Source organism: Cyprinus carpio, chromosome B19 (genome assembly GCF_018340385.1).
Source record: "Cyprinus carpio isolate SPL01 chromosome B19, ASM1834038v1, whole genome shotgun sequence".
In the NCBI taxonomy this organism is placed as follows: domain Eukaryota; kingdom Metazoa; phylum Chordata; class Actinopteri; order Cypriniformes; family Cyprinidae; genus Cyprinus; species Cyprinus carpio.
The window spans coordinates 30,683,011-30,710,368 of NC_056615.1; the positions used below are offsets into that span (position 1 = coordinate 30,683,011).

At 32.1% G+C, this 27,358-nt stretch overlaps 2 protein-coding genes across 3 annotated transcripts in view; both read left to right on the forward strand.

Annotated features, from left to right (window-relative positions):
- LOC109057086 (sodium-dependent neutral amino acid transporter B(0)AT1-like) overlaps positions 1–13,759 on the forward strand; it is a 61,426-nt gene extending 47,667 nt beyond the window's left edge. For both annotated transcript variants that reach the window (XM_042745081.1, XM_042745080.1), the window contains exons 3-13: positions 325–465; positions 605–742; positions 2,259–2,440; positions 3,416–3,526; positions 3,605–3,717; positions 4,497–4,625; positions 4,775–4,931; positions 5,052–5,256; positions 5,670–5,829; positions 7,461–7,623; positions 12,494–13,759. In XM_042745081.1, coding sequence (XP_042601015.1) covers positions 325–465; positions 605–742; positions 2,259–2,440; positions 3,416–3,526; positions 3,605–3,717; positions 4,497–4,625; positions 4,775–4,931; positions 5,052–5,256; positions 5,670–5,829; positions 7,461–7,623; positions 12,494–12,694 — 1,700 coding nt within the window. In that variant the 3' untranslated portion in view covers positions 12,695–13,759. The remainder of the gene's footprint in view (positions 1–324; positions 466–604; positions 743–2,258; positions 2,441–3,415; positions 3,527–3,604; positions 3,718–4,496; positions 4,626–4,774; positions 4,932–5,051; positions 5,257–5,669; positions 5,830–7,460; positions 7,624–12,493) is intronic.
- A 1,685-nt stretch (positions 13,760–15,444) lies between these two features.
- Positions 15,445–27,358, forward strand: part of slc6a18 (solute carrier family 6 member 18) — a 12,028-nt gene continuing 114 nt past the window's right edge. The window contains exons 1-12 of the mRNA XM_042745605.1: positions 15,445–15,727; positions 18,262–18,402; positions 19,427–19,564; positions 20,764–20,945; positions 21,883–21,993; positions 22,078–22,190; positions 23,064–23,192; positions 23,286–23,442; positions 24,362–24,566; positions 24,638–24,797; positions 26,118–26,280; positions 27,073–27,358. The exon at positions 27,073–27,358 is cut by the window's right edge and continues 114 nt beyond it. Coding sequence (XP_042601539.1) covers positions 15,583–15,727; positions 18,262–18,402; positions 19,427–19,564; positions 20,764–20,945; positions 21,883–21,993; positions 22,078–22,190; positions 23,064–23,192; positions 23,286–23,442; positions 24,362–24,566; positions 24,638–24,797; positions 26,118–26,280; positions 27,073–27,279 — 1,851 coding nt within the window. The 5' untranslated portion in view covers positions 15,445–15,582 and the 3' untranslated portion in view covers positions 27,280–27,358. The remainder of the gene's footprint in view (positions 15,728–18,261; positions 18,403–19,426; positions 19,565–20,763; positions 20,946–21,882; positions 21,994–22,077; positions 22,191–23,063; positions 23,193–23,285; positions 23,443–24,361; positions 24,567–24,637; positions 24,798–26,117; positions 26,281–27,072) is intronic.

Below are 27,358 nucleotides of genomic sequence, written 5' to 3' on the forward strand. Positions count from 1 at the left end.
AATGCATAAATGTAAAATTTAAAAACAATAAATACCTCTACTAAATGCATACATGTAGGCTAAATTAATAAATAAAAATAAATTAATAATTCTCTATTGTAGGCTGCTTTGGATAAAAGTGTCTGTTAAGTGCAGAAATGTAACTGAAACTAAATATTCCAGTGTTGTAGGTTGTTTTGGAAAAAGCACCTGCTAAAATCAAGAATGCTAAATTTTAAAACTGGTAGACATTAATATAATAAGTCCCTTACTAAAACTCCTTCAAACAATGGTTTCGGGGCTGATGTGAGTATAATGGGCCGTGTCTCCTGCTGGCTGCTTCAGGAGCGTTTATGATCCCGTTCCTGATTCTCCTGGTTCTGGAGGGAGTCCCGCTGCTTCATCTGGAGTTTGCCATCGGACAGAGACTGAGGAAGGGCAGCGTCGGCGTCTGGAGGTCCATTAACCCGTATCTGACCGGAGTCGGTGAGTCACAAAGCCATAAACGCGTCGCTGACTGATAAACGTGTGGGGAACGACCTTGACTTCTGCAGGAATGAGTTCAAATCATCCTTTCCTGCAGAGTCTGCTGTTTGTGAAGCTTCACGTCTGTGTGTTTGTTCAGGCATCGCCTCCATGCTGGCGTCCTTCCTCGTGGGCATGTACTACAACACCATCATGGCCTGGGTCATGTGGTACTTCTTCAACTCTATGCAGGATCCTTTACCCTGGAGTCAGTGTCCGGTGAACGCCAACAGGACAGGTATCTGCAGCTCACAGCAACACCAGTGTTACTGACTTGACTTGCAACTATTAAATAACACAGAAACACTTTACTTCAAAGCTTTATGTAGAATGCACTATTAAAGCTTTTCATAATACATGTTATAATGCATTATATATTCTCATAAATTGTGGTAACTAACGTTAAAATGCATTATAATATTTGAAGATTCCATGTTGCATCTGGAATCAGTCGTTTGTCATGTGTTTTAATGCATTATCATTTCTAAAGGTATAACAAAGAATAAATAACGTGTGATGTGATCATAAAATGCATTGTAAGTTGAAATGCAAGGCATAATTAATGCATTAAAATATGTTTATAATGCAAAATATATCAAGGATTTAAGTTAAGAAAAGCTGAAATAAAATATCAGATTAAAAACTTCAATGTAAATGTTAAAATTGGAAATGCTGAAATAATATAAAAGCATCAGATGAAAAACTTGAATGTTAAAATATGATATATATATACATATATATTAGATGAGAAACATTTATAATTAGACATGTTGCATTAAAATAACATTACATGAAAACGTGCTAAAATTTGAAATGCTGATATAAAATAAAATATAAAAGTCATATGAACTTGACTGTTGATTGATTAGATGAAAAGATTAAAAGTTAAAATTAGATATGTTTAAATAAAATAAAATTAAATATTAGATGAAAACTTAATTGTTAAAATTAGGAATGTTGATATAAAATTAAATATAAATGTTAGATGGAAAAATTAAACTGTAATATCAGAAATGTTGATATTAAATAAAATATAACTATTAGATGACAAACCTAAGTTAAAATTGGTTGGCGATAGGTTGAAATAAAACAATATATAATAAGAAAGATAGATGAAAAAATTAATTGTTCAAATTAAAAATGTTGAAATAAAATAAAATATTAGATGAAAATGTAATCATTAAAATTAGAAATAAAAATTGGAATATAAACATTAGATGAAAACATGAAATGATTTCAATTTGTTGCCAAAGAAACATTTCTAATATTAATGTTTAAGTTGAAGTACTAAAATTACTAAAACTGAAAAAAAAAAATGAATAAATAAATAGAAATATAAAACAAAAACTAAAAAAAAAATGGCAAAAGCACATAAAATTACCAAAACTAAAATGAATACTGAAAATATAAAAAAATAACAGTTAATTCCAAATATTAAATGCTATAACGCTTAAAAAATGTTCCTGGGGCAGGTTGCATAAACTGTTTAGACTAGTCTTAAAAACTTAGTCAACTAATTTTTTTTTTTTTTTTTGGCCATAACTTTTTTAATTTAGTTATGAAAAGGTATATTGGTCTTATTTGTATTGAAAAAGTAAGTAAAAAATAAAGCATGATATTCTAAAGAAAAGGGCTATAAGTTGCTCCACCTCTGAAAAGCAATGCTGCTAATGTGGTTTAATTCAACATGAATGTGATTAAGGTTACAGTAATCATGGATTTGAGTGTGTGAGCCTGAGCGTGTCTCTCCGCAGGTCTGGTGTCGGAGTGCGCTCGCAGTTCTCCGGTGGATTATTTCTGGTACAGAGAGACTCTGAACAGCTCTGCGGCGATCGAGGACTCTGGAGGTCTGCAGTGGTGGCTGGTGCTGTGTCTGTTCTGCGCCTGGACCGTCCTGTACATCTGCTGCATCAGAGGCATCGAGACCACCGGGAAGGTAAGCACAAACCTGACACGCAGAACACACCTCATATTCAGTGATATTATCAGTAGCTTCACAGCTAACAGATCTACACGAGCAGACAAAAGATTCTGAACGGTAAGAATTTAAAGAATTCTCTTCTGCTCAACAGGCCTGCATTTATTTGATCCGAAGAACAGCAAAAACTGTTAAATCGTTAAATATAGTATCTTTGAATATTTTTTAACTAGACTTTTGAATAGATTTTAAAATGTAATTTATTCCTGTGATTTCAAAGCTCCATTCATTACTCCAGTCACACGATTCTTCAGAAATCATTCTAATATTCTGATTTGCTGCTCAAAAAATAAATAAATAAATAAATAAAAATTATTATATATATATATATATATATATATATATCTATATATATATATATATATATATATATATATATATATATCTATATATATATAATTATTATTATTATGTTGAAAACAGCTGAGTAGAATTTTTTTTCAGGTTTCTTTGATGAATAGAAAGTTCAGAAGAGCAGCATTTATCTGAAATAAAAATACTTTGTAACATTATAAATGTCTTTATAGTCACTTTTGATCAATTTAAAGCATCCTTTATAAATAAAAGTATTATTTTTTATACTTCTATTTAGCTTTAAATTTCATTTATTTATTAGTTAGTTAGTAATTATACTACTTCAACTAATTTTAGTACTTCAACTTAATTAATTAATTGACATAACTTTTACAAAACTTTGTCAAAATGTTGTTTAAAACTGAATTGTTTCACAATCGATGAACTCTACAATAATGACATTTATTGAACTGAACTAAATTAATGTGAACAATGACTATTCTCTTCTGTAGAGCTGCTTTATGACTGAAACGGAGTTTGTTTCATAACCGATGAATTTTACAGCATAACAGTTATTTTGAATCGGTCTGTACTGTATAAAGCACTACAGATATGAATGTGATGATCTGCTCTCCTCAGGCCGTGTACATCACATCCACGTTACCGTACCTGGTTCTCACCATCTTCCTGATACGAGCGCTGACGCTGAAAGGCTCTGTGAACGGAATCAAGTTCCTCTTCACTCCAGACGTACGTTCAGCGGTTATCCCTGTGTGTGTGTGTGTGTGTGTGTGTGTGTGAGCTCTGACGCATCTGCTTCCCTGTTGGGTGAATGAGCTGATGAACCCGACCACGTGGCTGGACGCTGGAGCTCAGGTGCTCTTCTCCTTCTCTCTGGCCTTCGGGGGCCTCATCTCCTTCTCCAGCTACAACTCGGTCCAGTAAGTCATCTGAAACACACACTACACACACTTTTTTTTATTTAATATCTATTCAGATTTTTCTATTTCATAATTTTTTTCTTTGTAATTTTAAAGTTTTAGTAATTCTGTTACTCGCTTTTCCCATTCTTCTTCTTATTATTTACATTTTTATTTGGCTTTAGTTTATATTTCAGTTTTAGTAATATTAATGCTTCAACTTATCCTTTTTTTGGGGGGCTGGGGGGGGGTTACTTCCCAAGGCAACATTTCTAATTTTAGTTCAAGTTTTAATAACCCTGTTATTTATATTTAGTATTGATAATTTAATTGCTATTTTATTTCTTAAGCTTTTTTTTTTGGTTAGTTTTTAGATATTCACTTTTAATTTAATTTATATTTGTTTTTGTTTTATTTTAAATAAATTTAGTACTTGTATTTATTTTATTTCAGTTAGCTCCCTATGCAACACCTTTCATTTTTTCCATCATTTCAATTAACGAAACGCTGCTCAAGAGAGCATCTAGTTTATGTTTCCATCCATTTTAATGCAAATTTTGGGATATCCTGAACACATGGAATGGAAGCAGTGCATTACTCACAAATGTTTCATGCATTGTTCTCATTAATTTTTTAATTATTAATATTTAATCAAGTTATAGTCACAACTTTGGATGGAAACAATGCGAATGCCTTAAAACGTTACCTATGTAGGCAGCTCATAGGTTTTTTGGAAAAGAGCTCACATACAGCAGCTTATATTGTACATATTTTGAATAAAATGATTATTTTTCCATCAGTAATAACTGTGAGCAGGATGCCGTCACCATATCCATCATCAACGGTCTGACCTCCGTCTACTCCGCCACCGTCATTTACTCCATCATCGGCTTCAGAGCCACGGAGAACTACGATGCGTGTGTGGAGAGGCAAGTTACGTTCTTACATTCACTACTGTTCAAACGCTTCAAGTCTGCAAGATTATTCTCTTTTAAGAAATTACTTCTTTCAGAAGCTCTTACTGACTCCCAATGTTTTGAATTGTAGTGTGACCTCACTGTATTATACTTTCTGACAGTAACATCCTGACGCTGATGAACACGTTTGATCTGCCGGAGGGAAACATCACGGAGAGCAACTACGACGGTTTTCTTCAGCATCTCAACAGCACAGTGCCAGCCGTCTTTCAGGATCTCCAGCTGAAGACCTGCGACATACAGACGCTCCTCAGCGAGGTACGACAGAAGTCACACATTACTAGTCAACCATCTCCCATCCTTCACTAAGTCACTCTGAGCCTCCAAAATCTGAGTAAAGAGCTCCAGATGAACAGCTGCCCTGATGTTTGGTTTCAGGGAGTTGAGGGAACCGGTCTGGCCTTCATCGTCTTCACCGAGGCCATCACCAAGATGCCCATCTCTCCTCTGTGGTCAGTGCTGTTCTTCATCATGCTCTTCTGTCTGGGATTGTCCACTATGTTCGGGAACATCGAGGGAGTCGTGGTGCCGCTGCAGGACCTGAACCTGCTCCCCAAAAAATGGCCTAAAGAAGTCTTCACTGGTAAACACATCAACCACAAACCACTTCCAATCACAGCTGCAGTGTCTGGGTAACACATTACAAGTAACGCAAATTACAGAACTAGTAAAGTAACGCATTACTTTTTAATTTAGAAGGAAATATCTGAGTTGCTTTTTCAAATAAGTAACTCCAGTTACTTTGTATCTCATGTGTTCTGTTGTTGCCATGGTGACAGAAATCAGGAGTTAGTGCAGAGTGCTGTGTGTGAACATGATCTCACTGTAGTTCTAGACTAAATATGAACGAGTAACTTGAAAGTAACATAACGCATTACTTTCCATAAAAAGTAACTAAGCAGTTACTTTTTAAGGGAGTAGCACAATATTGTAATGCATTACTTTTAAAAGTAACTCTCCCCAACACTGATCAGCTGACGTGCTGATGTTTTTCAGGTCTGACGTGTGTTGTGTCTTTCGTGACGGCGCTCGTATTCGTCCAGTCCTCTGGTAACTACTGGCTGGCTCTGTTCGATGGCTTTGCCGGCTCTATTCCTCTGCTGGTGATCGCCCTCTGTGAGATAATCGCTGTGGTTTACGTCTATGGGATTGACAGGTAAAAGCCAACTTGAAATCGAAGCTGTTTAAAGGGATAGTTCTCCCAAAAATGAAAATTCTGTCATTAATTACTCGCTCTCATGTTGTTCCAAACCCGTAAGAATCGTTGAATAAAGTCGTTGTTTTTGTTTTCTTCGCGCGCGAAAAAATATTCTCATAGCTTTGTAATATTATGCTTGAACCCCTGATGTGACGTGGATTATTTTAACGATGTCCTGGCTATGTTTCTGGACCTTGATCGTGGTAGTAACCTTGCTGTCTATGAAGAGTCAGAAAGCTCTCGGATTTTATCAGAAATTTGTGTTTTGAAGATGAACAAAGGTCTTACGGGTTTGAAACGACATGAGTGTGAGTAATTAATGACAGAATTTTCATTTTTGGATGTTATTAGGTTGTCTTGACAAAGCCAACATACTGAAATCCTATTTAAGTAGCTGCTTCTTCTTCTGAGACTAAATTTAGTCAGTATCTCCTCCTAGAGTTTTCAAGCTGAACCCAGGCCAGACATTCAGACTGGTCTTACTCTGGTTGCTATATCTTTCATGACTTTCAGTTTTCGTAAACCAATCAAAACTATGAAAAGTCCTATAGTTACTTTCATTGAGGGGGTAAAAACTTTTGTACAATAAGTCTTATAGTGTGTTTAGGCTGACACTAGCAAAGCTGAATGGCTATCCTAGGACAACTTGCTAATTCACGCTAACAACGTGCTAAAATGTCAATGTACTAAATCATGCTAGCAATATGCTAACAATGTGTTAGCAACATCATAATGCTAGCAACATTTTAACAGCATGCTAAAAATGGTAGCAACATACTAAATCATGCTTAAAACATGATCAAATGCTAGAAATGTGCTAAAACATGTTTACAACATGCTAAATGCAATGTGCTAAATCATGTTAACATGCTAGCAAAATGCCAAAACATGTTAGGAAAGCGCAAAATCATACTAGCAACATGTTAAAACATGCTAAAAATGTGCTAAAACAAACTACCAGTGTTAACTAGCAACACATTAAAACATGCAATCAATTTGCTAAATCAAGCTAGCGACATGCTAAAACATACTAGAAATGCGTTAAATTATGCTAACAACATTGTAAAATGTTTAAAACATGCTCACAATGTGCTAACTCATGTTAGCAATGTGTAAAATCGTGTTAGCATGCTAAAACATGCTAGCAACATGCCAAAACATGTTAGGAAAGCACAAAATTGTACTAGCAACATGTTAAAACATGCTAAAAATGTGCTAAATTATGCTTGCAACATGGTAACAACGTGTTAAATTATGTTAACAAAATGCTAAATCATGGGTTAAAATGTTAGAAATGTGTTAAATCATGAAATAACTTGCTTAAACACAATATGCTAAAACATGTAATAATCATGTTATTTAATACTTTTAAACAAGGCTTTGTCAGGCCAACAAAGTTTGTTTACTAACTTTACTCGTCTATTTGATCTTATTCTGCACATTATTCACAGTTTCAGTTCATGCAGTAGTTTAATGCAATAAACAGTAACAGCTTGTGTTTTGATAGATGCAGAAGATAAATAATGGAAACTCCTGATGTTTTCAAGTGCTGAGAAGAAAGGTAACGCTGTTTTCTCTCTATCCTCCAGGTTTAACAACGACCTTCAGTTCATGGTGGGACATAAGCCCAACATCTTCTGGCAGGTCACGTGGCGGTTCCTCAGTCCCATCATCCTCCTGGTCATTCTGATCTTCTACTTTGTCACTACAGTCAGTAAACAGCTGACCTACAACGTCTGGGACCCTGCTTCGGTTCGTATGGAACTACATCTTGCATTAGAAAATTCAAATACATATTTTTACATTATTACTTTAAGCTTATTTCTAAAATATTTAATATCCAATATAAAAATGATAATATAAAAACTGAAAAATGTGAAGTCAACGTGAAATCTAAATTTACTTTAATACATGACTAAAAATGCAGTCACATTTACACAAGCAAGCTTGTAATAAAAATCAATATATAAAAATAGGTAATTGCGACTTTTTATCTTACAGTTCAAAATTTTCTCTCGCAAATGGGGAAAAAAGTCAGACTTGCGAGATAAAACCTCAGAATTTTGAGAGGGAATAAAAGTACGAATTGTGAGATTTAAAAAAAATTGCGATTATTTTTATTGCATGGCAGGACAAAACTTTTTTACGAGATAATATTACGAGAATAAAGTCGAAATGTTTTGAGTATAAAGTTGTAATACTACGAGAATAAAGTCGAAAAATTACGAGAATAAAGTCGAAATACTACGAAAATAAATTCGAAATACTTTGAGAATAAAGTCTAAATATTACGAGATAAAGTCAAAATATTATGAGAATAAGGTCAAAATATTACGAGAATAATACAGTAAATGATTGGACATAATATTTATCGTCTTCCATTCATTATTTATAGCATGCCAGCCAACCAGAAATCGCAATAATTTTGTGCCTTGTTGCTTTTATTGTAATTGGAAAGACACATGCCGCTTAAACTGAAGCAATCTGTCACGCCACATTAAAGAGCTTGAAGAACACACATTAATATATTGTTTGTATTTCGCTATAAAACTGACAGATTTTGAAAACTGAGATTTTGGAGTATCTCCCGGTGCTTCCAATCCAGAATATACTCTCAAAATATTTTAACTTTAATCTTTATTCTAGAAACATTTCGACTTTATTCTCGTAATATTTCGGCTTTATTCTCGTAATATTTCGACTTTATTCTCGAAGCATTTTGAGTTTATTCTCGAAGCATTTTGAGTTTATTCTCATAATATTTTGACTTTATTGTCGTAATATTTCCACTTTATTCTTGTAATATTTCGGCTTTATTCTCGTAATATTTCGGCTTTATTCTCGTAATATTTCGACTTTATTCTCAACATATCGACTTTATTCTCGTAATATTTCGAATTTATTTTCGAAATATTTCGACTTTATTCTCAAAATATTTCGACTTTATTCTCGTAATATTTCGACTTTATTCTCGTAATATTTCGACTTTATTCTCTTAATATTTCGACTTTATTCTCGAAACATTTTGACTTTATTCTCGAAGCATTTTGAGTTTTATTCTCATAATATTTTTGACTTTATTGTCGTAATATTTCCACTTTATTCTTGTAATATTTCGGCTTTATTCTCGTAATATTTCGACTTTATTCTCGAAACATTTTGAGTTTATTCTTGAAACATTTTGAGTTTATTCTCGAAGCATTTTGAGTTTATTCTCATAATATTTTGACTTTATTGTCGTAATATTTCCACTTTATTCTTGTAATATTTCGGCTTTATTCTCGTAATATTTCGACTTTATTCTTGTAATATTTCGACTTTATTCTCGTAATATTTCGACTTTATTCTCAAAATATTTCGACTTTATTCTCAAAACATTTCGACTTTATTCTCGTAATATTTCGACTTTATTCTCGTAATATTTCGACTTTATTCTCGTAGTATTACGACTTTATTCTCGTAACATTTTGACTTTATTCTCGAAGCATTTTGAGTTTATTCTCATAATATTTTGACTTTATTGTCGTAATATTTCCACTTTATTCTTGTAATATTTCGGCTTTATTCTCGTAATATTTCGACTTTATTCTCGAAGCATTTTGAGTTTATTCTCGTAATATTTCGACTTTATTCTCAAAATATTTCGACTTTATTCTCAAAACATATCGACTTTATTCTCGTAATATTTCGACTTTATTCTCGTAATATTTCGACTTTATTCTCGTAATATTTCGACTTTATTCTCGAAACATTTTGAGTTTATTCTCGAAGCATTTTGAGTTTATTCTCGAAGCATTTTGAGTTTATTCTCATAATATTTTGACTTTATTGTCGTAATATTTCCACTTTATTCTTGTAATATTTCGGCTTTATTCTCGTAATATTTCGACTTTATTCTCGAAACATTTTGAGTTTATTCTCGAAACATTTTGAGTTTATTCTCGAAGCATTTTGAGTTTATTCTCATAATATTTTGACTTTATTGTCGTAATATTTCCACTTTATTCTTGTAATATTTCGGCTTTATTCTCGTAATATTTCGACTTTATTCTTGTAATATTTCGACTTTATTCTCGTAATATTTCGACTTTATTCTCAAAATATTTCGACTTTTTTCTAAAAACATATCGACTTTATTCTCGTAATATTTCGACTTTATTCTCGTAATATTTCGACTTTATTCTCGTAATATTTCGACTTTATTCTCGAAACATTTTGAGTTTATTCTCGAAGCATTTTGAGTTTATTCTCATAATATTTTGACTTTATTCTCGTAATATTTCGACTTTATTCTTGTAATATTTCGGCTTTATTCTCGTAATATTTCGACTTTATTCTTGTAATATTTTGACTTTATTCTCGTAATATTTCGGGTTTATTCTCGTAATATTTTGACTTTATTCTCGTAATTTCAGCTTTATTCTTGAAATATTACGACTTTAATCTCGTAATCTTGATTTTTTTAATTTACTTTTTAATGTGGCACTAAAATGCCATCGTAAAAGTGTTATCAGTGCTCGACAAAACAAATCAAAAACTGTACTTCACAACTTTTTTTTTTTTACTTTCATCCCCCAATCAATTTCCAATAGATTAAACTAATATCCTTGTTGAATATCCAGCTTGTTTCCACCAAGAAAACACAAAAGGTAATTGCGAATTTTTCATATCAAAATTCAGACTTTTTTCTTGCAATTCTGAATGTCTCACAATTTAGACTCGAAAAAAGGAAGATAAAATCTGAATTGCGATTATTTTTTATTCTGTGGTGGAAAAAAGTTTTTTTTATATAATTTTTGATCTGGCAGTTTTCAATTTTAAAACATAATATGTCAAATTAAAATCATGTAAAAATCAAATACGCACTAAAAACACATTAACCTATAAAATGTAAAATTAAAATAAATCAAATACGCACTAAAAGTGGGACAATGGGTAAAGTGGGACAGTTAAGCTTAATTATTCATATCTTTACATGGATATGTTTTTTTTACTAAAAATCAACACTGAGCTCATCAGTAGCAAGTATGTGATAAAAAAATAAAAATATTCTGTGGCTATGACATCACTTCCGGGGTGTGGCACATCATATTTAACAACCTTGCAGTGAACTGTGATGGTAAGTAAAATGACATAGCATTCTGAGGTAAATAATGTTAAGGTTATAAAAATAAAACAACTCATGGATCATTTTGTAATTGTTGCATATTTTGTTATAGGATGTAATGGTGAATCAGAATTTTTAAAAATCACATTTATATTAATCTTCTTGGGGGTTTTTTATGCGATTTTGACACTGTCCCGTTTTGCCAATAGCATATTGTTAAATTGGGACAGGGTATTACTGGCAAACTGGGACAGCCATTCAAGTCATTCTAATGGAGGAATTAAGTTACCTTTTTATATGTCCCTCATACATAGTTAGTTAGCTAGATATTTTCAACAAAGACTGACTTAAACTATGCCGGCTCTAACGCATTCACCGTGAGACACACGCAATTAACACTTTTCACACGCTCTCACGCCACACATCCATTTTCTCACGCACAGAAAAATCGCGAAGCAAAGAGGACACGGAGACCGACATACTAGACAGAGCGGGTTACTTATGATATAAAAAAAATCTCAGCTCCTCAGATTCTGTCACTTTTATTACGAAATTCAAACAATAAATACCATTGTAGATTAACCTACCATACAGAAATTAATTTAAGCCTGTGTGCAATCAATTAATTCCTACAAGAAGAGATGTTAATGAAGGTTATTATTATTTTTTTTTTTAATTTGTATGAAATAAATTTAACCCAATATAAAATTTTGTGGGCAGGCGAGGGAGGAGTTGGGTTGAATTTGCTGTACCTGCACCCCTTCTTAAAATAAGTGATGTTTATATTATTGTTGTTGTTGTTTATATTTTTGTTTATATTGTTATTGTGTATTTAATTTATAAGGCCTACACTTGAATAACAACTGAATGTGTTTTAAGTGTCCCAGTTTTTCCAATAAAGGTGTCCCAGTTTGACAGTAGCGCCTTGAAAAATGTGGTTTGGGGTCATTGTTTGTTTGAGGAAGAGTCATCCATCCTGTGTTTCAATGTTTCTTTCTTTTTTATTGTCTATAGTATAGTATAGAGCTCCTAAGCTATTTAGAATAGTATCATATGAGTGGCTAAGACATTTGGATCATAATAAAAAAGTATGCAGAATATAAATTATCAGAAAGTGTCCCACTTTACCAGTATTTACCCTATGGGTTTTACCTATAAATCGTAAAATCAAAATAAAACCCTAAAAATCTATTAAGTCGTAAAATGGAAATAATTAAATACTTTTAAAACAAAAACAAATCAAAACACTACAAATGTATTAAAACGTGAAAGCTTACAAAATAAAAACTAGTAAAATAATTTACAGAATTGCAAGGGAAAAAGTCAAACTCAGAACTGTGAAAAAAAATGTCACAATTATCTTTTTAATTTTTTTTTACTCCCTCGGAAACAAGCTTCCGTGTGTTTCACGCTGACATACAATCACATTGCGGAAGCAAAGTTAGCTATTTCGCAGCGCTAGAGGGCTGTCTCTGTAAAGTGTGTGAAGACTAAGCTCATCTTCTGTCTGAACAGGATAATTTCCCCACTCTTAAAGAGGTGAACTATCCGAGCTGGATCAGCGGCATCATCTTCATCCTAGCCGGCATTCCCAGTCTCAGCATCCCAGGAGTCGCCATCATCCGAGCTCTGTGGAAACACTGCTCGAAGGACAAGGAGAAGAACGACGAGCGCAGCATTTCTGGAAAAGAAGCTAGTTTGAATACGATAGCGTAGATCGTATGGAGCGATGAGGCCACGACCAAATTAAGCTCATGGATAAAATTTTGAAATTACGTCAGGTATTGAACTCTAACATTTGTATTATATACTCACAATCCTTTTTGCAATGTATTTATATAATACTTCTGTATTATAAAAAATGATTTTTTTTTCAATGTCTCTATCCACCTTATTTTGATACGCGAAACTAATTTCATTAGCCGCTATAACTGGAACAATAACAAAGTGTGGTAAAATGTATTTGGCTACAAGCCCATGTTATGATAATAAATTAATATTAAATGACAATGAATACAAATGACAAGGAATACTGATATCAAACAGCATAACGCACAGTTTTTTGAGCGGATGAAACCAGAAGCCACGCATATTCCCTTAACAAAACCTCACGCTCTTTATTAAAGACAAGGTGGATAGAAAACAGATATAGAGTCTGTACTTGTTTTTAAAGAGTGCGTGTTATCGAAATCATTTCCCACAGGACACGCTGGATTAATTTACCAGCACTTACAAAACAGTTTGTCCTTAAGATTTTACAGCGCTTATCTTTGAGTGTTAAATTAATAATTATCAGAAGCTGATATATTGTGCTCTCTTTGTTCTAATAGAGGCTTTTTATTTTACCGGTGAACTTACAGTCAGGACAGGCTGATAATCTACAGTTAGTTACTGTAATATCTTATCTAACACACACACTTGAAACAATACAATCAGCGCATGCTTAATAAAGATACTAATGGAGTTCTGAAGAAGCCAGAGTTTCCCAAACCTGGTCTGGAATGCTCCTATGCGTATTTCTACACAATTCTTTAACAAAAGAATATTTCAGATATTTACTGTTGTGTGACACTTACAACAATGCTGTAGTACTATAGGAACAATAAGACTTGGTTGAATTCTTCTTAAGATTCTATAAATCTTGTTTAATTCAGACTATTTTGTGACAGGGATTCCCAAACTTTTAACAAGTGAACACTTTTGAGCTGAAACATTGCCTGAGATTTTCAGTTCATATTTTAGTAGCAAGGGTTTTATTCGGATTGTTTTTCATTTTGAAATTATTTATTTTAACTCTACACTGTTATGATTTCATAAATTTTAGTGAGTGTTATTTTGGTAGATTTTATTTAAAAAATACTGATATAAATTTGACATTTTATGGTTTAATGCATTTTTCGTAAGTGTTCTGTTCTGATTTGTTTTTATTGCCACTGTATTAAATTAATTTTACATTTTAATTCAATACATTTGTAGTGTTTTGTTTTTATTTGTTTTTATTTTAAAATGATTTTAATGTTACATTTTATGATTTAATACATTTTTAGAAAGCGTTCTGTTTTGATTTATTTAAAATGTATTAAATTATTTTAATTGTACATTTTATGTTTCAATACATTTTTATTCTTTTATTTTGATTTGTTTTAATTAAACATTTTTTAATTTCATGATTTAATACATTTTTGTGTTAGATTTTGATTGATTTTTCAATTAAAAATATTTTATTTCAATTTTACATGTAAAGTGATTTAATTGATAATTTTAATTAGTCATTTTATGTTTAAATTATTATAAATTATAAAATCCAGAACATGTTTATGATAGGTTTAAGGGAGTTATTGTTTATTTTTGCGTAATAAAAAAATTATCTTTACACATTACTGTATCTTTGATGTCTTATATGTGTTTGTTATAAACTGCATCTGCTCACAATCAGCAGCAGGTGGCGCTATTAGAACAACACAGAGTGAAAACCATTCCATTCATCCAGTTAGCAGACATGAGACATACATCCTCAAACCCCTGCAATTATTTTGCCAACATAAAATATATATATAAAAAGTTTGTAATGAACAAAAAACATTCCAAACCAATCTAATATAATTATATAATTATAAATTAAAATAAATTAAAGCTAAATAAAACTACAGAATAATATAATGTAATAAAATATAATATATTATAATGTAATATAATAATTTGTACTCAAGGATTTTTAAAACATTTATTTTTATATTATCTGTATTCATTGTGGTTTTTAATTTTGGTAATTTTATGTGCTTTTGTCATTTTTATTAGTTTTTGTTTTATATTTCTATTTAGTGTTATTTCAGTTTTAGTACAAAAGCACTTTTAACTAGTTATAGTACTTCAACTTAAACATTAATACTGGAAATGTTGCTCTGAAAACAATTTGACTCAAAATTCTTACCGACCCCAAACTTTTGAGCACTAGTGTACATGTGTATATAGACTCATGTAAACATACAGTACACACATGAAAGTGAAACCTGCAAGTCATAATCGTTCTCTTGTGATTGTCCATCTAATGAGTGTTGCTTTGATAGTAGAGATGATCATTCTCAGGCTGATAACACATATCATCAAGCTCACAAACACTCGTTATCAGTGACTCACCGAGCAAACCATCAAGACCTAAACATGACCCGGTGTTTGGAGTAAAGCTGATGACGTCATCACTAGTGACCAGTGTCCAGTCTTCACATTCCCTCTAAAACAGTGCATCAGAGTCTAATGACAAATCACAGCCATGCTTTCAGAATGATTTACTAGCTGTGCCCACAATATGATTTCTGAAGTGTCTCTGTGCCTCCCAATTACGAGAAAGGACTTTGTTTTTAGTCGAATGATATAAAAACATAATGAGGACTATAAAATATTACAGCAGTGACACACAGGTAACCTTTGCATCTTGGTTTTTACAGTGAAAACACGGATTTAGGAAGAAGTTACACATTAAACTGCAGCACACAGCTCTTGAAACTGCATTTTCAACCAATGCATAAATTATACGCCCTGTTTATAGTTAGTTGTGCGAGTACATAACCCACCTGTGGTGCGCACGGACACACACTCACATCAGGATGGACACAGCCAGCATCGCCTCCAGCGCTCAGGAGCGGCCCAAATGGGACAATAAGGTCCAGTATCTGCTGACCTGCATCGGATTCGCCGTGGGACTCGGGAACGTCTGGAGATTCCCGTACCTTTGCCAGATCTACGGAGGAGGTGACTGGATTATTACTGAAAATAATGCAGAAGATGATGTGGATTTGAGTGGTTTTAGATCAGCTTCTACGCTGGAAAATATTCAGTGTAGGATTTACTTTAAAACTATTTTCAATCGTAAATTTGACAATAATTACAAAGAAATGGCATTTAATTATACCTGAAATTTTGAAGTATAAAGACTGAAATTGGATTTTCTTATAAAACATCCTGCAATAATCTCAGAAAAATTATATATATATTATACATTATATTATATTTTTGATGTTAGATATTTATATTATATTGCACATTTAATTTATTTCTGTTAACACTCAAAGACTAATAATAATAACAACAACAACAAAATACAATAACTAAAATTAACATGAAAACAGAATATCTAAAAAAACATATTAAAAATAATAAAAATTGTTATAGTCTGACACTGACGATAAGCTCTGATTTGTTAACATTAGTTGATGCATTAACTTACAACAAGCAATATATTTATTTACAGCACTTTTCGTTTTAGTTTAGTTAACACCACATAACAAAACACAAATAACATCAATATTAATAAACGCTGTATTGTTCATTGTTAGGTCTACTAATGCATTTAACGTAACCACTTCTGTAAAGTGTTGTAGAAATACTTTATGATTGCTGTTGAAAGTAATTAAATTTCCTTCATGAAAGTTCTTGAAGTCATTAAATAATAAATCAACTTCTTCCTTGAGTAATTCAATAATAAATTAAATTATAATTATATTAAGTAAGCAATAATCCAATCGATCACAATAAATGCTCTTATGTCATTTCAATACTATTTACAGCTGTTCTGTGTTATAGAAAGGATAAAACTGGATAACAAAAAGGATAAAACACCAACCCAGTTATTAAATGCTTTAAATGCTAAGTGTTCTACATTTGCATTTATGCATTTAGCATATGCAGAAATTTATGAATTTTATCCAAAGTAATAAGGAACAAAAGCAATTTGTCAAACAGTCAACTATATTCATAAAATTCAATGCCTGGTTTATCACACAACTACATTAGCAAAGAAGAAACACAAAAGTCTGAGATCAGTATTAAATATTCAAATTTGTGAGATGATCCTTTAATATATATATATATATATATATATATATATATATATATATAACTATAGTACATAAAAATCGAATTTTAAGTTTTTTTTTTTTAACTTTATGTATGAATGATTTATTATTATATTCATTATTGTTAACTATATATTTTTATTTATTTTTATTTCATTTTCATTTTTTAAAAGCACCAACAATATTTGCAAAATACAATGCTGCATTTATTAAAAATTCAGATATCACCAGTGTTTGGGGTTACTTTTTCAAGTAAGTAGTAAAGTAACATTACTTTTACATTTACAACTAAATATCCGAGTTACTTTTGCAAATGAGTAACAAAAGTTACTTTGTTTTCCCATTTACTGACTGACAGCTGTCCTGTCCGCATGTTGAGAGAAATCAGGAGTAAGTGCAGAGACAGAGGCACTTCCTTCAGCCTGAGGATTATTCATTTCACATTTGGTGTGAAAGGGCCTTTACAGTTGCCAAAAATATAACTTTTGGCATTTTTGTTTAAAAAACAAACAAGCAAGCTCAGCCCAGGTGACAAAGAGTAACGCAAAAGTAACTTAATTACTTATAAGAAAAGTTACTTTTATTATTGAGTAACGCAATACTGTAATGCATTACGTTCCATAAAAAGTAACACAATATGTTACTTTTTTATAGAGTAACGCAATATTGTAATGCATTACTTTCCATAAAAAGTAACAATGTAACACAGTAAGTTACTTTTATTATTGAGTAACGCAATACTGTAATGCATTACTTTCCATAAAAAGTAACAATGTAACACAGTAAGTTACTTTTATTATTGAGTAACGCAATATTGTAAGGCATTTCTTTCCATAAAAAGTAACAATGCAACACAATAAGTAACTTTATTATTGAGTAACACAATACTGTAATGCATTACTTTCCATAAAAAGTAACAATGTAAACACAATAAGTTACTTTTATTATTGAGTAACGCAATATTGTAATGCATTACTTTCCATAAAAAAGTAACAATGCAACACAATAAGTAACTTTATTATTGAGTAACACAATATTGTAATGCATTACTTTCCATAAAAAGTAACAATGTAACACAGTAAGTTACTTTTATTATTGAGTAACGCAATAGTGTAATGCATTACTTTCCATAAAAAGTAACAATGTAACACAATAAGTTACTTTTATTATTATTGAGTAACGCAATACTGTAATGCATTACTTTCCATAAAAAGTAACAATGTAACACAATAAGCTATTTGTTTTTTAAAAACGCAATATTGTATTGCATTACTTTCCATAAAAAGTAACAATGTAACACAATAAGTAACTTTATTATTGAGTAACACAATACTGTAATGCATTCCTTCTAAAAGTAACTTCCCCCAACACTGTGTATCAGTATTTGAACAGTCAGATCTGGAGATGGTTGTTTTGTTGCGTGTGTGTCAGGTGCGTTCCTGATCCCGTACCTGATTGCACTGGTCTTCGAGGGGCTGCCGCTGCTGTATCTGGAGCTGGCCATCGGTCAGAGTCTGAGGAAGGGCAGCATCGGCGTCTGGCACTCCATCTCTCCTCTGCTGGGTGGAGTCGGTGAGTGAAACACACTCATCTGCATGTTACTCACACACACTGATATCTTCAGAATGTTTCCAGACAGAACCATAAAACTATAAAGTTCCTAAGCTAACTTCAATGTCGGCTTGACAAAGCCTTGTTTGAAATAACTCTAAAAAGTTTCTCATTTAAAGATTTTACTTGAAGTCAATAAAATGTTATTAAAATGTTCTAGAACATTGCTAAAATATTTAAGAAAGCTGCTATCATGATTTAACATGCATGTTAGCATGTTTTAGCACACTGATAACAATTTAGTATGTTGTTAACGTTTTAGCATGTTTTAGCACATTGTTAACATGATTAACATGTTGCTGACATGATTTGCACATGATTAGCATGTTCTTAGTATTATGTTGTTAACATGATTAGCATGTTGTTAACATGTTGCTAGCATGTTTTAACACACTGTTAACACGATTAACATGTACCCATATTGCTAACATGATTAGCATAATGCTAGCATGTTTTAGCACATTGTTAACATGATTAGCATGTTGCTGGCATGATTTGCATGTTGTGAACATGATTAGAATATTGTTATTTGACATGTTTTAATTTAATATGTTGATAGCATGTTGCTAACATGATTTAACACATTGCTAGCATGTCTTAACATGATTTAATATGTTGCAAGCATGATTTAGCATAGTCATTAAGCTTTGCTGGTGACAGACAGCTTAAACACTCTGTACAAAAGTATTCACCCCCTCAGTGAAAGTCTATGGGACTTTCGTTTGTAGTTTTGATAGGTCCAACTTTGCCAAACCAACATCCTAACATCAGCGGGTCTGCTTTTACAGCTGTGAAACATGCTGAATTTTCTCTGAACAGATAAAAATGGCTTTTATTCTCTGGTTGTTGCTTTCTGTGGAGTTCTGTAATTTTCCGTGACTGGATGTTTGATGTGTTGTCAGATTGTGCTCCTGCATTTCAAGTCTTTATGAGCTCATAAAAACATTATTGGGTTATTACCGTATGATTGCGCTTGTGTTGGCAGGCGTGGCGTCGATGATCATCTCGTTGCTGGTGGGTTTGTTTTATAACACCATCCTGGCCTGGGTTCTCTGGTATTTCTTCCACTCGTTTCAGGAGCCGCTGCCCTGGAGCGTATGCCCCATCAACGAGAACCGCACCGGTACTGAGAGAAAAACACGCCAGGAACACTGTAGAACAAATACAACATTTCAATCCATTTAGACACTTCTTTCATCACAATTTAGCTTGTTTGTTGTTAGGTGCCCATAAATGCAATATAATGAAAATTAAACGAAGGATGAGGTTCAGGCAGGAAGTAATGAAAATAAAAAAAAAGTCAGAATACTGTTAATCATAAAAGTTAAGATGTGTGTGTGTGTGTGTGTGTGTGTGTGTGTGTGTGTGTGTATGTGTGTGTGTGTGTAAGAGAGAGAGAGAGAGAGAGAGAGAGAAATAGAAGAGCAATTCTTACCAAAACTGTCAAGGCCTGTCAGCACGTCTCAGTCGTAATTTATCAATAATAAATAAATAAATATTTGAAATTAAATATAAATAAAATAAAACATACATACATATTAATAAATAAATATAGGAATACATAAAAATACAATAAATAAAATTAATACCAAAATATGAATAAAAAGAAAATAAATAAAAATATGAATGTGTATTAAAAGATATAATATACAAACTAATCAATAACATCTAAAAAAGTACAAAGCAAATAAAAATATAAATACATTAAAAATAAATGAAAATAATTGAATAAAAATGCAATAAAATGAGGAATACAAAAAATATAGAAAAAACATTAAATATATACAATATTCATAAATATAACAAAAAGATATAAAAATACTAATTAAATAAAACATACATACAAATAAATAAATAAATATGTAAAAATATATTAAATAAAATAAATACAAAAATAAGAATAAACAAATACAAATATAAATGTACATTAAAATTAAGGAAAAATGCTAATATATATAAAAATATAATCTAAAAAAGTAAATAAAAATATAGATAAAATAACATTTTAAACAAACAAATAGGAATACATAAATAAATAGAAACAAATAAATCCATTAAAAAGTAAATATAACTAAAATATACATTAAGTATATAAAGTTAAGTACCTTAATTTAGTAATTAATAACACACACACAAATGTATATATATATATATACACACACACACACACACACGTTATTACTTACTATATATACAATATATATACAGTAATTAAGTACCTAAATTAAGTAATTAATAAAGTACTTACATTCAGAATAAACATATTATATAACACTATTTGCAGATATTTGTTTTTCTCAAGTGTCTGGGCCCGTGTTGTAGGTTATGTGCAGGAGTGTGTCGCCAGCACACCGGTCAACTACTTCTGGTACAGACAGACGCTGAACATCACGCCGGACATCGAGGATAGCGGCACGCTGCAGTGGTGGCTCGTCGTGTGTCTGGCCTCAGCCTGGAGCATCGTCTACATCTGCTTCATACGGGGCATCGAGACCATCGGCAAGGTGACACCAACCATCCCAAAAACAACAGCCTTTACTGAGCTTTATCATGGGTTGTGTGGTTTATTGTGTTGGTAGTTAACCCTGCATTTGAATGCATTTGAAATCTGATATAAAACACTCATAACTTAATATTTTTCAAACAAACCCATACTATATCTAATTAGCAACTTCTCATTATTTGTGAATGTGAAAAAAATATCAAAAGTTTTGAATATTACCGTGTTATTACTGCATTTGATTCTTTTTAATAGACTTGAGAATTTCTTTGAAATTTCAATTTACACATGAACCAGAGCAATATGTAAAAATGTTTTTTTTTTTAATTTAAAATTGATGAGAAATCTTATTTGAATATATAATTGTATGAAATTTATAAGAACACATAATCTGAGAATTATTAACCCCTTTGGAATGAATGGAGTTTAATTAAAAATCTACTGAATTTCTAACACAATTGCTCAAAAACAAATTTATGAAACCTACATATTTATTTCTAACAAAACAAACATTACTCAAATATTTAAAACAAGATTAAAGAATTTTACTTGCATAAAGTGTTTTAAAGTGATCCGTTTTTTTTGTGCTGTAATGGTTCATCAATAGATGTAGATATTCATGTTCATCAACAAAATTCAGTCCAGAAGTATGTGAGACATGGGGAAAAGGCTAAATATATGTTACAAATGTTTTTGTCACTAATATAACTTCATAGATTATTTCAAAGAAGGTTTTTTTTGACACTAATGGTGCCCCATACAAACCCGGGTCAAAAATGACCCGAACACAAAACACGTTATATCTCTGAAAGAAAAACTGTAAAAAAATCTGAAAAAAATAAATGATGTGTATTTCGAGGATCTTAACGAATTTTCAGAGTTTCATTCCCTTACTAAAAACTATGCATTGTTCAGAAGTGTTTCTCTGGACTGTGTTGCAGGCTGTGTATGTGACAGCCACGTTTCCGTACCTGGTGTTGACCATCTTTCTGGTGAGGGCCCTTACTCTGCCCGGGGCCACAGACGGGCTTCGGTACCTCTTCACTCCAGACGTGAGTCTCTCTCTCTCTCTCTCTTTCACACACACACACACACACACACACACACAGGTTTGATGTGTGATCTGGTCTCTGCAGTGGACGCTGCTGATGGATCCTCAGGTGTGGCTGGACGCTGCGACGCAGATCTTCTTCTCTCTGTCTCTGGCGTTCGGGGGACTCATCGCCTTCTCCAGCTACAATCCTAAAAAGTACAACCTGACAGGAAAAAAAAATCTATTCTGTTACAAATTCCAAATGAGACCAATGATTCTTACATTTCACATTCATCCTAATATTCTGTTAGAATATTCTGTAACTTTGCAAAAAGGTTCATTTGTTAACATCAGTTAACAACATTAGTTAAAATGAACTAACATCTAAACTTCTAATTGAATTGAAGTTAATTGAATTTATTAATCTTAGTTAAAGTTAAAATCAAAGTTTGCATCTGTCAATACTATTTAATGGACCTGAAGATGAAACAATAATGAACAAATGTGTTTTTATTAACTAACGTTAACATTAATAATAATATGTATAAATGAATTAAAATATTTAAATTTAGTAAATAAAGTATTAATAAATACATTCAAAGTTTAAAATTATAATTTCTAATATAAATATAAAAATATATTTACTCAACAAAATATATATTACATATGTTACATAATACTATACATATATATATAGAAACATATAGAAACATACATAGAACCAGCAACATAATATTTTAGTTAATAATATAATTATAATAATATTATAATATTATAGTTTATTTCACAGGGACTACAAAAAAATCTACACAATATATATATATACTGAATTATTATTATTATACATACAGTATTATTACATAATACGGACTGTGTATAAAAATGGTTGTAATTCCTAAGCTTTTTATGTTATATTTTTGTTCAACCTCTTGAATTAAAGCTTAAAGTTGTAATTCCCCCAATTTTAAGTCACAAAATGACTAAATGTAAAAGTAAAGTCTTCACTTCAATTACATCTCAACTGTTTTATTTCAAATCCATTGTAGTGGTGTATAAAGGCAAAAGTGTGCACATCACATGTTTCTTCAGGAATGACTGTGAAAGGGACACTCTGGTTGTTGGGCTCATTAACAGCGCCACGTCTCTCTACGCTTCCATTCCCATCTTCGCCATCCTGGGCTTCAAAGCCACGAGCAACTTCAACTCCTGCATTAACAGGTGAAGCACAGCAAACTCAAGCCGTGCGTTTATCATGCATGAACACACACACGCTGTAATGAGAGCTTGTAACGGTGTTTCATTCTGCTGCAGTAACATCCTGGACCTGACCAACGCTTTTGACATCGGCGAAACAAACATCACGATGGAGAACTACGAGAGCTGGTTAACATATCTGAACACAACCGATCCGGACAAGGTCTCCAGTCTGAACCTCAAACACTGCGAGCTCCAGAACTTTCTGGACCAGGTAAACCATTGCTCACTCAATCATGAACATCATAACGCAGCTCAGATTCACTTTCCTCACAGTTATATTCATTATTTGGCTTGTAAACCCCTTCAGAACAGGAAACTGAGATACATGTATTTTTCAGGATGATTAGAAAGAACAAGCATTTGTTTACAACAGGAATCTTTTGTATCATTATCATTATTTCTTTACTGTCACTTTTCATCAATTTAATGCAGCCTTGATTAATAAAAGTATTAATTTCAGTACGTACCTCGGTTTTGAAGATTTTAAATAATTAATATTAATTAATAAAAATGTATAATGTTAAATTACTTGAAAAAAATATTTACTTTGAAAAAAATACAAATAAAAAAATACATGTAAATTAAAAGTTGATAAAAAAAGAAATATGATAAAATGAAAAAATTTAATGTAATTTAAATTCTAATATATATAAAAAAATATATATAAAAATGATAAAAAATAAAACAAACAAATAATACTAAAAATGTTAAATAAACATCCGCTCAAAACAAAAGGCTGGTGGTCTTAAAAGTACTTAAACATTAATAATAAATAAAATAATTAATAAATAATTTAAAAAAAAATAATACAAAAATCTAAATTATAAATTAAAGTTTAATTTAAAAAAATTATTTGACTAAAATAATAATAAATAAAAAAAAACATATATATATATATATATAAATGTATAATGAAAATAAATAGCTTGAATAAAAACTAAATTACAAAAATAATTAATAAAAATGCTACATTAACTACAATTATATACAAGATGGGGCTTAGTTTATTAAAACTAGGAGCTCTGATTAAAGCTGATCATGTGCACTGGATGAAACAGCGCTGTATTTATCAAACCGAAAGATGTGTGTGTGTGTCATGTGAAGGACTCTGACGGCTCTCTCTTACCCAGAGTGCTTCAGGAACGGGTCTGGCGTTCATCGTGTTCACGGAGGCTGTGATCGAGATGCCGGGGTCACAGGTGTGGGCCGTGCTCTTCTTCATCATGCTCTTCAGTCTGGGGCTGTCCTCTATGTTCGGCAATCTGGAGGGAGTCCTGACGCCGCTGCTGGACCTGCACCTGGTGCCCAAATGGATGCCCAAAGAGCTCTTCACAGGTGAACACACGCACCATCCACAGCGTGCACACGAGGGCTTCTCGAGTGCTAACGACGAGCTCTCCATGCAGGTCTGATCTGTGTGATGAACTTCCTGGTGGCGCTGATCTTCACGCTGGGATCTGGAAACTACTGGCTGGAGATCTTCAACAGTTACGTGGGCTCCATCCCACTCCTCGTCATCGCCTTCTGCGAGATCATCGGCGTGGTCTGCTTCTACGGGATGAACCGGTCTGTACACTCACTCAATACCACACAGTCTGACAGATTAAAGACAAAGAAGCTGCTACCAATAAAGGCCTGACGATCACTCAAAGCTGTTCATCAGAGCTCATGAAAATAGCTCATCATTAATAAAACCTTTAAAATACAAATAAATTAAACCGAAACACTAACATTTAAAATAATCACAAAAAAATAAATAATTAAAATCAAAAATAATTTTCAAATGCAAAAACCACGTAAATGTTAAAAACGCTGATTGTTACATTAAAATGAATAATTTTGAAACATAAACAATCAAAATAAAAACACGCATAAAATGAAATCATTATAATTTAAAATTAAAATACCAAATGTATAAAAAAGTCTAAATTAAATTAATCTTAAAATATGAAAAAAAAATGCCTGCTAAAATTATAGATTTTTAATAAAGATTCATAATAAAATAAAAAATAATATTAAAATAAACAATTTTAAAAACAAATTAAAACACTTAAAATTTATTAAATCATTAAAAATAAAAATGTGACGCTAAAAAGATATAAATTATATATATATATATATATATATATATATATATATATAAAAAAAACACTCAAAATGCAATATTCAATAAAAAACGAAGCATAAAAAATTGAAAACTAAATTACAATATAAAATTAAAACAAATATCAAAGTAAAAGAAACTAAAACACAAAAAAAGACTAACAAATGTAAAAAGATATATAATTTAAAAACAATTAAAATAAAACCTACTAAAATTCAAATCATAAAAATGTAAAAACAATAAATAAATAAATAAATAAAAAACACTTAATAAAGGTGCTTCACATTCCATAAAGAACCTTTAACATCTGTAGAACCATACTGTTTCCCAAAACGTTTTTTGAGCCGAAAGAGCCAAAGCCTTCTTCAGATTATAAAAAGGTAAGAAAGAAATATTTCTATAAAGAACCTTTGACTGAATGGTTCTTTGTGGAACCAAAAATGGTTCTTCTATGGCATCGCTGTAAAGAACCATTTAAGCACCTTTATTTTAAAGAGTGTTTGGTTATTCTATGGAAATAAAATAAATCAACATTAAAATGAAACTTTATACAAATTAAATTATAAAAATGTAAAGTTAAAATAACTGTAAAATAAAAAAAAACACTAAAAAGTTTAAATCATGTCACGTTTATCTGCATGTCACATGAGCATGTTGATAAATTATTGAAATATGAACTATTAAATCTTTAAGTTTGGCTGACAAAAAAACTTTGGGAATCAGAATGAGATGGTACATCGAGAGAGATGAATGGAATAAACAGACGGCTGCTTGTGTTTCAGGTTCAGTGATGATATCGAGAGCATGACGGGCCGCCGGCCGAACCTCTTCTGGCGTGTGTGCTGGATGGGCATCAGTCCCATCATGCTGCTGGTGGTTCTGGTGGCGTACGTCGTGGTCCAGGTCCAGAAACACCCCACATATCCCGCCTGGAACCCAAAATACGTGAGTCTGAAGCACATCCACACACAACACAACCAATAACACCCAGCGTCCCTACAGTATCACACAGGGCCATAACCAAGACTTGAAGTTGTGCTCATAAGTTTACATACCCCTTGCAGAACGTGCCAAATGTTACTAATTGAAACAAAATAAGAGGGATCATGAAAATGACACGTTATTGTTTATTAGTACTGACCTGAATAAGATATTTCATATAAGTTTTCATATAGTCCAGAAAATAATAGTTGAATTTATAAAAATGATCTCGTTCAAAAGTTTACATCCCCCTGACTCTTAATACTGTGTTGTTAGCCGAATGATCCACAGCTGTGTTTTTGTGTTTAGTGAGTTGTTCATGAGTCCCTTGTTTGTCCTGAACAGTTAAACTGCCTGCTGTTCTTCAGAAAAATCCTTCAGCTCCCACAAATTCTTTGGTTTTCCAGCATTTTTGTGAATTTGAACCCTTTCCAGCAGTGAGTTGACTGTTTTGATTTGAGTTTTTTCACACTGAGGACAACTGAGGGACTCATATGCAACTATTACAGAAGGTTTAAACACTCACTGATGCGCCAGAATGAAAAACCATTCATTAAGATCCGGGGCGTGAAAACTTTTGAACAGAATGGAGATGTGTACATTTTTCTTATTTTGCCTAAATATTTTTCATTTAGTACTGCCCTTCAGAGGCTACAGAAGATAATTACATGTTTCCCAGAAGACAAAATAAGTGAAATTTAACTTGATCTTCAAATTCAAAAGTTTACAATGTATGCTGTGCTTGTTATGGTGCAGGAAAAATTCCCGGAGTCGGAGGTGAAGCCGTACTCGAGCTGGGTGTTTGCCATCTGTGTGCTGCTGAGCACTGTTCCCGTCCTCTCCATCCCCATCGTGGCTGTTTACAGACTGATCCGACGGCAAACACGGCAGCAGACCGGCAGCAGTCTCCCAAACCCCTACGACAACCAGGCCTTCAGCACCGAGAGCTTCAAAACACTCTAGAGACGGAAACAAACCCCTGCAGGACCACCGCAGGATTTTAATTCAAATCCAACAATTCCTTCAGGAAGAAACACTGTTT